The sequence below is a fragment of the Erinaceus europaeus genome, chromosome 13 (genome assembly GCF_950295315.1).
Source record: "Erinaceus europaeus chromosome 13, mEriEur2.1, whole genome shotgun sequence".
Classification (NCBI taxonomy): Eukaryota; Metazoa; Chordata; class Mammalia; order Eulipotyphla; family Erinaceidae; genus Erinaceus; species Erinaceus europaeus.
In genome coordinates this window covers 16,408,245-16,422,409 of record NC_080174.1, presented here as the reverse complement: position 1 = coordinate 16,422,409, position 14,165 = coordinate 16,408,245, and the positions used below count along the sequence as shown (strand labels likewise).

Here is a 14,165-nt window from a genome sequence, read left to right as displayed (position 1 = left end):
TTCCGTTCATTTTGTCCCAAAGGATACAATATCATCTTTTAAAATTGCACAGTAATATTCCATTAAATTCCATAACTTCTTTATCTAGTTGTCTGTTGATGGGCATTTAGGCTGCTCCCTCTCTAGCTATTGTGAATAATGCAGCAGTATATGTTGGGGTGCATATGTCCTTTCAAATTAGTATTTTCATGTCCATTGAATATATGCTTAGGAGTGGTACTACTAGATCATAAGGTATACCCATGTTTATTTAAGTATTCTCCATACTGTTATCCAAAGAGGCTGCCCCATTTACATTCCTATCAATACTGTATAGCATTCTTTTTCTCGAGGGACTTGCTGATACTAGTTTTATTTTTTTATTAGTGATTTAATAATGATTGACAAGCTTGTAGGATAAGAGGGCTACAATTCCATACAGTTCCTATAACTAGAGTTCTGTATCCTATCCCCTCCATTGGCAGGTTCCCTATTCTTTATGCCTCCGGGAGTATGGACCAGAATTCTTTCTGTGATGCAGAAGGTGGAAGGTCTGGTTTCTGTAATAGCTTCTCCACTGAACATGGACATTGGCATGTCAATCCATACCAGCCTTTTTCTTTCCCTAGTGGGGTAAGGCTCTGGGGAGGTGAAGTTCCAGGACACATTAGTGAGGCCGCCTGCCCAGGGAAGTCAGGTTGGTGTCATGGTAGCACCTGCAACTTGGTGGCTGAAAAGTATTAAGCTTATAAAGCAGAACAAATTGTTTAATGATCAGAAACCTGAAGGTAAGAATATAGCAGGTGAGATTTGAGGTCTCCATTTTGGAAAAAGCTAAGGAGTCTATTTTAGGTATATTCCAAGGGGCCTGTGACTACTAATTTTTGCTTGAGCCTGACAGCTAACATGCAGGTGGTCTAAAGGTATTGTCTGGGGAGATGGTGTCAGAGTTGGGAATAGGACTAGAAAGCTGCATCAGGGCAGAAAAACTCTCAAATATGAAAAAAGTATATAAATATCGTTAACTGTAAAAACCCCATATCTGATCTGGGGCCCATGTCTATACATATTCAGCACAGGAGCCCGTGTAACTTCTGCGTCCCTGCAGGTCTGAGTTTGCATTCCATGATTAAAGCTAGGAACATTCTAGGTTACACTCATTTCACCAGTCTTCCTCAAGTGGCAGTTTGGTGACCCAGCCTCCCTTTGGAGTGTGGGGCTGTCCTTGCCATTGTTCCATGTTGAGGGCAAGGTCCTGGAGAGGCCCACAAAGGGGTTTATGATGGTGTTGCTCATGGAGACGACCAGTGACAATCACTCACCTCAAGTTCTACCCAGTTTGTCTCAAATGATACAACCTCATCTTTTTTTAAAATTTATTTTTGTTATTAGTGATTTAATGATCATTTTGTTATTAGTGATTTAATGATTGGATAAGCTGGGTACAATTCCACACAATTCCCACCATCAAAGTTCTGCATCCCATCCCCTCCATTAGAAGACTGCCTATTCTTTATCCCTCTGGAAGTATGGACCAGAGATCTTTATGAGGTGCAGAAGGTGGGAGTTGTGGCTTCTGTAATAGCTTTTCTGCTGGACATGGGCATTTACAGGTTGATTCATATCCCATACAACATCATCTTTTTAAGTTGCAGGGTAGTATTCTACTGAGTCACCAAATACATTTTGGATATTAAGTTCTGATGTTCTTCACCTATATTTTCCTTAATATATTTTGTAGCTTCAGGTCTAGTATCTGAATCACTGATCCATTTTGGGTTAATGTGGATGTGGTGTTACGTGAAGGTGTAGGTGCATTTTTCTGTATGTGGCTGGCCAGTTTTCCCAATACTACTTGTTGAAGATACTTTCCCCTCACTGAATGGTTTTGGTTCCTTTGCCATATATCAGGTTTCTATATATAAGTTGATATATTTTTGGACTTTTAATTCCATTCCATTGATTTGAGTGTTTGATTTTGTTTCAATATTACACTTTTATTTACTCTTGCTTTGTTGTATAGTTGGGAGCCAGTTCTTTCTTTCTGTCAGAATTGCTTTGACTTGTAGTCCGGGAGGTGGTGCACCAATAAAGCTTTGAACTAAAGCATGAGGTCCCAAGTTCAGTCCCCGGCAGCACACATGCCAGAGTGATGTCTGGTTCTTTCTCTCTCTCTTGTCTTTCTCATAAATAAATAAAATGAAAAACAATTGCTTTGACTATTTGTGATCATTAGTCATTCCACACAAATTTTAGGTTTCTATGCTCAATTTATTTGATGAATGCTAATGGGATTTTTGATAGGAATTGCATTAAATTTGTAAATAACTTTTGTGTGATGGACATTTAACAGTATTTACTATTCTGATGCACAAACAAGGGGCAGTCTTCCATTTCTTCATGCCACTTGTATTTCTTTTGACAACATCCTGTATTTTCAATTGTAGAGGTCTTCTTTCGCCTTGTTAGATTTATTCCAAGCAATTTTATTACCTCTCAGCTCTGTTGTAAATGGGGTTGCTTCCTTTATTTTCCTTTCCTCTGACTTGTTCTTTGTGTTTAGAAATGCTGAATGATTATGTATATTGACTTTGTATCCTGCCACTTACCTGATTTTTTTTTGGCAGCTGTTTATAATATTTTGGTGGGCTCTTCAGGATTTTCTGTGCATATCATCATGTCATTTGCAAATAGTGACTGCTTAAATTGTTCCTTTATAATTTGAGTTTCTTTGATGTATCTTTCTTGTCTAATAGCCCTTCTGGGATTGTGTGGAACAGTAGTGGTGAGATGGGACATACTTTTCCAGAAGCAGGTGTTAGGAAAAAGTTTTTAGTTTTTACCATTGAATATGATGCTAATTGTGGATTTATCTTATATGAACTTTGTAATATTGAAGAATGATTACAAATGAGTATTGAATTTTACTGAATTGCTTTCCCATCATCTATTTGATACCATTATGTGACGGTATATTGCATATTTATTTATTTTGATTTGTTCATATTGAATTATCCATGCATCCTTGGAATGCATCCCACTTGGTGTTGATGCATTATTCTCTTAATGTGTTATTGGATTTCTCTAGGTTTATTTTGATGATTTTTGCACCAGTGCTCAGGGATATAGATCTCTAGTTTCTTCTTCACTTTCCTTCTCTCTTTCTTTCTCTCTAATATGTTTGGAAGTGTTGATCAACTTTCTTTTTTTTTTTTTTTTTTAAAGAGGTTGAATAGGCTGGATGTTTATTCTTGTTATTCTTGGAATGCTCTAAACTCATTAGTAAAGCCTTATGAACTGAGGCTGTTTTTTCTTGGGGAGACTGTTGGTAATTTTTTTGATTTCCATGCTGATGGTTGACCTATTCAAGCTATCCACCTTCTTTTGGGTCTTGAAAAGTGGTGTGGTTCTTTTTTTTTATTTTTTAAATATTTATTCCCTTTTGTTGTCTATTGTTGTAGTTATTATTGTTGTCCTTGTTGTTGTTTTTTTGGATAGGACAGAGAGAAATGGAGAGAGGAGGGGAAGACAGAGAGGGGGAGAGAAAGATAGACACCTGCAGACCTGCTTCACCGCCTGTGAAGCGACTCCCCTGCAGGTGGGGAGCCGGGGGCTCGAACCGGAATCCTTACTCTGGTCCTTGCGCTTTGCGCCACCTGCGCTTAACCCGCTGCGCTACAGCCCGACTCCCAAGTGGTGTGGTTCTAAGAATACATCCATTAAGTTGGTTGCCCAATTTTTTTTTTAACAAAGAGGCATTCATAATATTTTTTTATGATCCTCTATATTTCTGCTTTGCAGTTGTAATTGTACCTCATTTCTGCTGGTTTTTATTACAGCATTCTCTTTTGTGCTTGGTGAGCCTAACCAGTGGTTCATCTACTTTAGCCTTTCAAAGATATAATTCTTATGTGTCTATATTTTTGTATCTCTATTTGGGTTTCTCTTGCATTTATTGATATTTCTGCTTTGATTTTAATACTATTTTTCTCCTACTGCTTTTGGGTCTGTTTGTTTCTCTTCTGTTTCCTTCAGTTGCCATAGTAGATTCTTTGCGCTCTTTCTTCTTTGTTAATACAGGTCTGTTATTTCCTCTGATAGCTCCTCTGTTCATTTTTGTTGATCTCCAGATAATTTGGATGGTTTCAAATATTTATTTGTATAATTGCTTTATCTTTCTATTATTTTTATTATTATTTATAGATTAGATAGAGACAGAGAAGGCAGAGAACGAGTGAAAGAGACCAGTGAAGCTTCTGTCAGTGTGTCAGGGCTGCTTTAACGTTGTTGCACATCGCAGACACCGTGCTGTCTAGATGCGCCGCTTCACTAAGCTGCACTGCTTAATATTTTGGAGGCTTATTTCCCCTCCTTAATCTTTTTTTTTTTTCCCTCCAGGGTTATTGCTGGGGATCGGTGCTGGCACTATGAATCCACTGGTCCTGGTGGCTTTGTTTGTTTGTTTGTTTGTTTTCCATTTTATTGGCTAGGACATAGAGAAATTGAAAGAGGAGGGGGAGATAGATAGGGAGAGAGGAAGATAGATACCTATCAGACCTACTTCACTGCTTGTGAAGCATCCCCCTACAGGTGGGGAGCCGGGGCTTGAACCTGGATCCTTGTGTGTAGTGCTATGTGTGCTTAACCAGGTGAGACGTTGCCTGGCCCCCTCCCCTTCATCTTCTGTTTTAGAGATTATGGTAATTTTTTTTCTCTGAGCCTGAAATTCAGTACTCCACATGGTTGAATCTACTTCCAGGGCTTTCCAGTTGAGCCTGTGTTGCATTCAAGGTATCTTTCCCACTGTACAGCTCTAGAATTGTTCCTTCAGTCTCTTTGCTAAAGTACTTCTTGAGTTCCTTTATCACTATATTTTGGTCTTGAAGTGGGTTTTTGAAGAGATCCTGGTCTTTTGTTGAATTCTCAGGTGATCCTCATTGCTTTTTTTTGTTTGATTGGGGAGGGCAAAACACAGATGCTGCCAATCCATAGCCACACCTCTGTAAATCCTACTTTGTGATTTCTGTGAGTTCTACTGATGTGTTTCTTAATCTCATTCTTTGAAAATGTCCCAGGTTCTGCGTCTTTGGGACTTACTCAGTCCACTCCCTGTAAGAATTTTTGTGTGAATTTGCTTGTCCTTCTTCCATGTTTGTGCATATATCTGACTATCATGAAGCATTTTTTAAAAAGATTTTATTTATTTATTTATGAGAAAGATAGGGGAGAGAGAGAGAAAGAACCAGACATCACTCTGGTACATGTGCTGCTAGGGATTGAACTCAGGACCTCATGCTTGAGAGTCTAGTGCCTTAGCCACTGCGCCACCTCCTGGACCACAGCATTTTAATTTTTATTCTTTTAATTTTATGTATTTATTTTAATGAAGGAGAGACACAGAGAGAAAGATACACAGAGAGAGCTACCAGAGCACTGCTCAGCTGGTTTATAGTGGTGCTGGGGATTGAACCTGGGACTTTGAGCCTCAGGCATGAGAGTCTCTTTGCATAACCATTAGGTTGTCTCCCCAGACCCATGAAGCATTTTTACAGAGAAAAATAGGCCATGGCTTTTCTGACAGCCCAATTACTTGTCTTCTATTATTGAGAGACAGGTGCTGCTGTGCTTACAGTGATGATTTTCGCTTTGTGTATGAATTGTGGTAGGAAGAGGGAAGACCTGTTGCTGGAGTGTAGTGCAGTGTCACTTGTTATTACTGAACTTGGGACATACAAGCTGGAAATTTTCCATCTGCAATCCACCTTTTTTGGACCCTGTGGTGCAAGTACTGACTCTCTGAAGTGCTGAACATGGCAAAGAATCACTTTCCCAGCCCAGCTGCCTATAGCTAACTTTACTCCAGTGGCACTTCCCTAGAGGGAAGCCAACGTGTTCAGATCAGGTCTTTCTGACTTTGCTGCTTGCTTCGGTTGACTTTTCTCTCTGCCACAAAGGTAAATCCTCAGGGGTGGTTTAGCAATTGAGTTCCTGTGGGGAGTTACCTTGAGTTACCAATCTTTAGTGCCCTCGGTCTTCTCCTCTTTCCTGACAGCAAAAATGGCTCAGGCTGGTGGCAAGCAAGTCTCCACTCTGAGGTCTCTCCTCCTCTGTCCACTGATGACATTTGCCAGCTCACCCTTCCCCCCCTTCTCCCCCTGCCCTCACAGAAATCCCAGCTCTTCTCAGACAGAAGTTAATTGTGATATTTTGTAGTAATGTGGGTTGGTGTTATGTGAGCTTAGTTTATTTGTGACTATTAGACTATGACCCCACTTGCATAATTTGACACTTACCATTCTCTATTAATAAAATACTGATTGATATCGCTAGCCTACTCAATTGTCAAGACTTTCTAGACATCAGAATGAGTAAAGCTGTCTTACTCTTCTTTACTTGCCAGGGATCCATTTTATGTATTTTCTTTTTTTTTTTTTGTTCATTTTATGTATTTTCAAGTCAGCCTGAGTCTTTATTCATTTATACTGTAATCAAATAATTCATATTAATAAGCTATCAATTGCTAAAATATGAATGCAAATGAGGTCTTAAATATATATAGAAAGTCAATATGAAGTCTTTGTAAAGAATTCTAGAGTTCAGTCACTGAAGATTTCTGTTACAATTCTGTGTGAATAGGATAGCACTAGACAATTAAAAGAGAAATATTAAGACTCTAGGTGAGTGGTACACTTAGTTGTCAGTATCCTTAAAGCTACATTTAAAAGGGTAAAATGGAAATCTTATATCTGCTTAGTTCTGAGCTTGTTTTATTCTAGAAAAAACACTAAATTTTAGATAATAGACCCATACTTAAAGATGTGCAGTTGTCTAATAGGAAAAGGCTAATAACGTTAAATGGCTTCTGTAATTCTGTGTATCTCACATTTTAAAATTAGCTTAGTTGTCAGTTCTTTTCTGGCCAGGTTTTGTTCCATCTATATAAAGTGGGTATTAGTGCTTCCAGAAAGAGAACTTTAGCTGGAAAATTAGAATTAGACTCACTTGGCGGTATAAGATGCAAGATCTGCACTGTCCACTGACAAAATAAATGGACAAAGACACTGCTTTCTTTGGCCTACCAGAGTATGATTTGGTGCTTCAAATAAAGTGTAAGTATTAGTAACATGAAATCTGGCTTTCTATAATTGCATTTGGGCAGTTGTAGCAGGAATATTGTTGTTAATAACTACCATCATTATTGTTACTACTATAAAATTCAGATTCTTGTGGAACAGTTATTATAGGCTAATATGGAAGAGCTAGTTGCTAATAATATGATGAAAATAATTTATTGAAAACCAATATTACCTAGCCATACTTCTAGAAATTCATAGGAGAACATCCATGGACTATTTATGATACAAGTACTTTTCATTTAGATCCTATATCTGATAATGCAGAGATTGTTTACCTGAAAGTGAATTCAGATGGAGATATGATTTTGTTGAATCTTACAGAATTTTATTTTTAGATTTAACCGATTTCCTGTAAACTAAATATGTGACTGACAAAATAGAGATTAGTATAGCAGTATGTTAAAGCTGCTGGCTTCTTATTTCAGAACTATGAGGGTAAACATATAGCAGTACTGGGTACATAGTAAGTTCCAGAAATGTTTGGGTTTGTCGCTTTGCTATTTGCTTCTCATAGCTTGTAAAGTCAGAGTATGTTTGGGAGTGACGCTCTACTGCTTTCTTTTTTGTTACTTGTGACAGGTTATTTAATTTCTGTTTTAGTTATCTGCTTATCTGGGAGGAAAGTATATTCTTCACGGGTTTGAAGATTAAATGAGTTAATATCTAGCTTATTATTGAGTATAACTTCTAATATGTAAAAATGCTGTGTTTGCTATATTACATATAATTTTTTTTTTATGTTCAAAACTTTGTTGAGTTGACCTGTCAGTGTTTACCACTCCAAAGCCTGGACAAGAGACAAGTGAAGCAAGTGGAATGTGAATTGAATTCTCAGCAGAAAATTCATGGTAAAATAGACACACAACCAGGACATGAGTGACTGAGATGAGTTGCATTAGACTCTACAGTTACCCTCCCAAGTACCGGACTTAGAATTTCTCTGTTGCATCTCATCACAGTCAAAGGGCTGTGAGTGTTTATATTATGTATAATTTTATAGAAAACCCTAAGATTGTAATGATGTATTGTAAATGATTGGTAGTCATTGTGATAGAATATGCCACAGTTAGAAATACAATTATATGATTCTTCTTTATAGTTTTCAGCCTTTATTGTAAAAAAAAAATATTATAGAAATAAAAAGTACCAGTGGAGTATTGATATTATTGCTTCTAAACTCCGTGTTCCAAAATGATATTTGTTTAGTTTTCAGATATGTTTGCTGACTTGAATGCTCTGTTATCAGCTCTCCTTTCTCTTCTGTTTATTTTAAGAGAAGAAGTTGTAGCCAGAGTAAAGTGTAATGAATACATTTTGCATGGTTTTGTATGTTGATTTTTTTTTAGATACTATTATTTTCTAAAATGAATGGGTGTCTAACTTCTTTCGAAACCTTTAATTCCTTGAGACTTGGTTATCTACTCTATCTGATTAGATGGATGTGTATACATATAGATGTATATAGACGTATATATACATCTTGATCTTAACAAATAGCCTGCATTTATTAGTCTATTACATAACATCAATTTCTATCAAAAGCCCACCTCTGCCAAAACTCCTTAATAAAATTAATAACAGCTTTGGTCGACCAGGAGTAGAATGTTATTGCCAGCATGACAGTGGGGCGGCTGTAATCCAGCTTCAGTTCCTGATGAATGAGGTTAGTGAATTGCTTTCACCTCTCTTGCTTTTTTTTTAACCAGAGCACTGCTCAGCTCTGGCTAGTGGTGGTACAAAGTCCTAGGTTGAACCTGAGAGTCTCTTGGCGTTAATATTTTGCTAGCTATCCCTGCCCTCTCTCTTGCCTTTTAATGAAATAAGGACATATCTTATCATTCAGGTTTTCTGCCTGCATTTGCATTTAAATGTTTGAGCAAAAACAAAGTTCTCATGGATCAGGGATAAGAAGGCATCCTCATGAGCAGTTAAATAAGTAATACAGGAAATATATATATATATATATATATAGAGAGAGAGAGAGAGAGAGAGAGAGAGAGAGAGAGGAGAGAGAGAGAGGGAGGGATGTTTCTCAGGATAATATTACAAATGGGATGATATATAGATAAGTCCTTTTTTGGTACAGTGTGCTACATTTGAATTGTATTTCAGGGACATTAAAAGTTGTGTAATACAAAAAAACCTAAATTAAAATAATTTTTTAATAGGGAGCTTGTAAGTAACAAGATGCATTTCTTTACTCTTTTGAAAAGCAGCCATTAGAACCAAACTCATTAAAACTAGTTGCTGTCAAGAGTTCTTGCTATAATACTTAGATAAAGTAATTGAGCACCCTTTCCTTATTGATAAATATTAGAATATAGACAGAGAGAAAGTACCTTTTTATCAGGAGAGGAAACCATGTGCTTGCAGGTATTTAAAAATACGTATGTGCAGTTGGGAGCTATGTATCATAAGTAGTGATAAGAATGCAAAACTGGTCACAAGAGGAAGAAAATTTCTACAGAAAGGCACTGCTTTCCTTGCATCTGAGGATGTTAGTAAACTTTCTGTTTTCCTCCTTCATCTTCGAGACCCATCAAGTAAATTCATGAATGTGTAAGCAGGACTCAAATCTCCCTGACTTTGGTAAATGCTTTCTCGATATAAGAGGATTTATGTGTGGCATCATGGGCATAAAGATTTAAAAGATGACCATACAAAAAGGTGATGAATCTGTTATCCAGACAATGTGCAATTGTGTATGTTTTTCAGGGTCAGCCAGTGCTTTGTGAATTTGAGTATTCTGAGAAGAACTCTGTAACAGACACTGTAAAAGTCTAGTGCCTAAAAAGTCACAAAGATGCAGTAAGGACTCAAGATAGTTTATTGTTTTTTAAAAAATATTGTGAAGTAGATACACAGTGATTTTTTTATAATTTATTTCTTTATTGGGGAATTAATGTTTTACATTCAACAGTAAACACAGTGATTTTTAAAAGGAATATCCTATGTACCTTTTCTCCATTTCCCTATAGAGTAACAATAGAGCACTATCAAGCTGAGAAAGACGTCAGTACAGTACTATGAACTCTATTACAGACCTTATTTAGACTGCACCAGTGTCTTTCTGCATTTATTTTCTGTGTATATTTTTTCTGATTTTATCATATCCATAGAGTTCTGTAATGACCCCTGAGTACAAGATAGAGATCAGTAGATGAGATCCATACTTGGGTAAAGGAGGGTCCTCAGGTTCTTCCTTTATAATGTAGACTCCTCTTGCTACCTGACCTCTGGCATCCCCAACAGTCTCCTTTATGCTTCTGTTCGGGTTATTTTTTTTAAAGCAACAAATGAGCCAAGGTAAATAATAATTTTGCCAGGTAAATCACCTATATCCCTACATTTTTGAAACCTAAGCTAACGCTGCTGCTACTTACATTACAGGATTCTGTCCAGTTGCAACTAACCGAGAGAGAGTTCTTTGAAATGACTATTTTGTTTTACGTGCATACATACTATATTTTAAGTACTTAAAAATACCATTGCTTGGGAGCCGGGCGGTAGCGCAGCGGGTTAAGTGCAGGTGGCGCTAAGCGCAAGGACCGGCATGAGGATCCCAGTTCGAGCCCTGGCTCCCCACCTTCATAGGCGGTGAAGCAGATCTGCAGGTGTCTGTCTTTCTCTCCTCCTCTCTGTCTTCCCCTCCTCTTTCCATTTCTCTCTGTCCTATCCAACAACGACTACATCAACTACAACAACAATAACTACAACAACAACAAAAAGACAAGGGCAACAAAAGGGAAGATAAATAAAATTACAAAAAAAAAATACCATTGCTATTCTAAAAGCACTTAGTGAAATAGGAGTATCTACATGTGAATGGCTATGGAAATCTGACATTTGGAGTAGTGATTTCATTTCAGTCTTGGAAGCTCAAATGTAGGTAAAGGAGCCACATAGAAGCTGTCCAGCTGTTCAGCTCTGTTTTCTGCGGTTTTTATGGTACAAACATTTTAGAAAATTGGCATGGTTTGAAATTTTGGTGGACAAGTACAAATCTTTGATACAACCAATAACTTTTGAGTGTCCTTTACTTCAAAGTGATACAGATAAGAGAGAAAAGATACTTACTCTGGTGGGGTAGATAGCACAATGGTTATGCAAAGAAACTTCCATGCCTGAAGCTCCATGGTCAGTTACCCTCACATTGCCATAAACCAGAGTTGAGCAGTGCTCTGGTAAAATAAATAATACATTTTTAAAAAGCCAAAAAAAAAAAAAAAAACCCTAGTGAAAAGGAGAGTATATACACTTTATTTATTTTTGATATTCAATAGTCATTTTGTAGCAAAAAGAGAGTAGCCTACATAGACTTGAAACTGGAATGGACTCTGAAATCTGAAAAGGTCATCTGATGTAAATTTTATCTCCATAGCTATATTATTCCTCTTGGCTAAATGAGGAATTCTTTTATTTTTAAAAGAAGGAGTTTTTACATTTCTTATAATAACCTAAAGGATTGGAATTACAGGTCTTTTTTGAAATTAATGTTAATTCAAGTTTCATCATTTATTTGTTCAGTGTAGATGGAGGGTGTCTGACTCTTCAGGGGGTTGGGTGGTGGTGCACCCAGCAAAGTTTACATAGTATTAAGTGCAAGGACTTAGTGCCACATAGGGATCCAGGTTCCAGCCCTGGCTTCCCACCTGTAGGGGCGGGGGTTGGGACATGCTTTATAAGCAGGTCTGCAGATGTCTGTCTCTTGTTTTACCTACTCTTATCTCCCCTACCCTCTCAATTTCTTTCTGTTCTATCCAATAAAGTGGGGAAAAAATGGCCTGCCAGGAGAAGTGGATGTGTAGTGCCTACACCAAGCCCCAGTGATAACCCTGAAAGAAAAAGAAAAAAAGAGGAGGAGGAGGAGGAAGAAGAAAGAAGGAAAACCATATATCTTAATAAGCTTGGCTTAGTCTAGAGATTTTTTTTTAATCCTGTTCACACATCAGAATCACCTCTGGCTATTTTTGTTTTCTTTTTATTTTAAGTACACCTCTGTAGGTCCTTGCTCTGAAAAATCTGATTTTCTAGGTCTGGAATATTAGAAACTACCCTATGTGATCATGATACACAGCTAAAGATATTCTCTATCTTTTATATTACTTAGTAGTATTAGATGCTTTAAATTTCTAAATTGGACATTGAAGGTACAGTCTGATGAATGCTATCTTTATTTTTCATATTTAGAAGTAGTATAATTGGTCACAGTATATCCATAGGGATTCATATTAAGCCAAATAAAGTGGGAAGTTTACTTGATGCCTTATTTGCTTTGTTAGTCAACAGAGTTTATACAATAATGACCAGCTAGCTTACAGACTGATCTGTCATTTGACATAGCTAGATAGCAACTTTAATATTGAATTAGATCTAGCTAGATAGCAACTTTAACATTGAATTAGATCTAGTATACTTTTAGCTTTAAATTTTCAATTTCTTTTTAAGTTATTGAACATGTTAAACTTTTCTACATATACGCATAGAAAAACTTAAATCTTTTGACAGAAAGTTTGAAAATTTGGGTTTTTTTTTTTTTTTTTTTGCCCAGCTCAATATTTATTCTATATAAAATATATTATACTTTATTTCTCAAGGGAGCTCTTGTGAGTGCCTTGGCTGATGACACCTTACATTTATGGAATTTACGTCAGAAGAGACCTGCCATACTACATTCACTTAAATTTTGCAGAGAAAGGTAAGAATTTTCTTAGTTGTCCTATACATAGACAGCTTGCTATTCAATTTTGAAACGTTCTGTTTGTTTTAATTTTTCTGGGGTAGACTGTGTGCATAGCCTGTCATCATTTGAAACCTTAAAGGATATTCAGTGAAAAACAACTTCCTTTTGTTTCTACCCCTGCCTTCTTCACAAGTAACTGTATAATTTTTGTTTCTTTCAGAGTCGTGCAATCTGTATATATAAGCAAAAATTGTTACATCTCTGCTTGTTAAAAAAAAAAAACTTACTTTTAAAAATATATAACAGGGCAAACCAGAGATGTTCTCTCATGTATGATTCTATTTCTGAGAGCTTTGGAGGTTCTAGCAGGGAAGTTCAGGGACTTGTATACCTTCAATCAAAGACCAGTCAGTCTCTGTTTGGGGAAGGTTGTCCTCTAGGACTGAGGGCACAGCTTTGGGAGGGATATGCATGGAGCGTATCCATGAGGATATGTGAGGGAGGAAGGGGACACATGCCTAGGCAGCCAGATCAGCCGAATCAACCCTGGCGATCAGTGGGGTGACAGTTGTCGCAGTCAGATCACCCTCATATCTGAATACTAAGGATGAAACCACAGACCTCACACTTGCAAGTCTTGTGCTGTACTAACTGAGCAACATTTCTGGCATTACAATGTTTTGTTTTGTTTTTTTTCCTCTAACTTGCATTTTTTTATTGAATGATTTATTGTGTGTGTGTGTGAGAGAGAGAGAAAGGGAGAGAGAGAGAGCGAGCAAGAGCAGAACACTGCTCAGCTCTGATATATGGTAATTCTGGTGTTTGAGCCCATTGCCTATGGAATATCAGACATAAGGTCTCGTTCATTATTGCTGTGTTACCTTCCGGATGCTGGAACTTGTTTTCACTTGATAGTTTACCTGATAGATTGTTTCAAATTGGCATATTTAAATGTCCCTTAGTCATTTTCATAAGTACTTAATATTCTAACTTATGACTACATAATAATTTATTCAGTTTTTATTAATAGAAATTTCTGTTATCAGTCTGCTATTCATCTTGCTCTGTTGTAATATTATTTTACATCTATGTCTTTGTCCACATACACAAATATGTCTATAAATTAATAGAGGTGGATTAGCTTGCTCACAGAAATTTATTGTATCTTTATTATTTGATTGGGAAGGTCTTTTTCACCTCAGTTTTTTAGCACACATTTCCCCATATTTTCTTATAGCTGCTCTTGATGTTGCATTTTCTGTACTTAATCTTTGATTTATATAGAATTTATTTTGGCATGCAATATGAGGATGGAATGTCCTTCTTACATAAAGGAGATAGCCTGTATCTCCTCTCTATTGCTTGTG

The 14,165-nt window shown here is 36.9% G+C and overlaps 1 protein-coding gene across 1 annotated transcript in view; it reads left to right on the top strand.

The window, feature by feature from the left end:
- STXBP5 (syntaxin binding protein 5) overlaps positions 1 to 14,165 on the top strand; it is a 172,252-nt gene that overhangs the window by 27,718 nt on the left and 130,369 nt on the right. The window contains exons 3-4 of the mRNA XM_060205144.1: positions 8,697 to 8,778; positions 12,713 to 12,813. Of these exons, the coding sequence (XP_060061127.1) occupies positions 8,697 to 8,778; positions 12,713 to 12,813 (183 nt within the window). The remainder of the gene's footprint in view (positions 1 to 8,696; positions 8,779 to 12,712; positions 12,814 to 14,165) is intronic.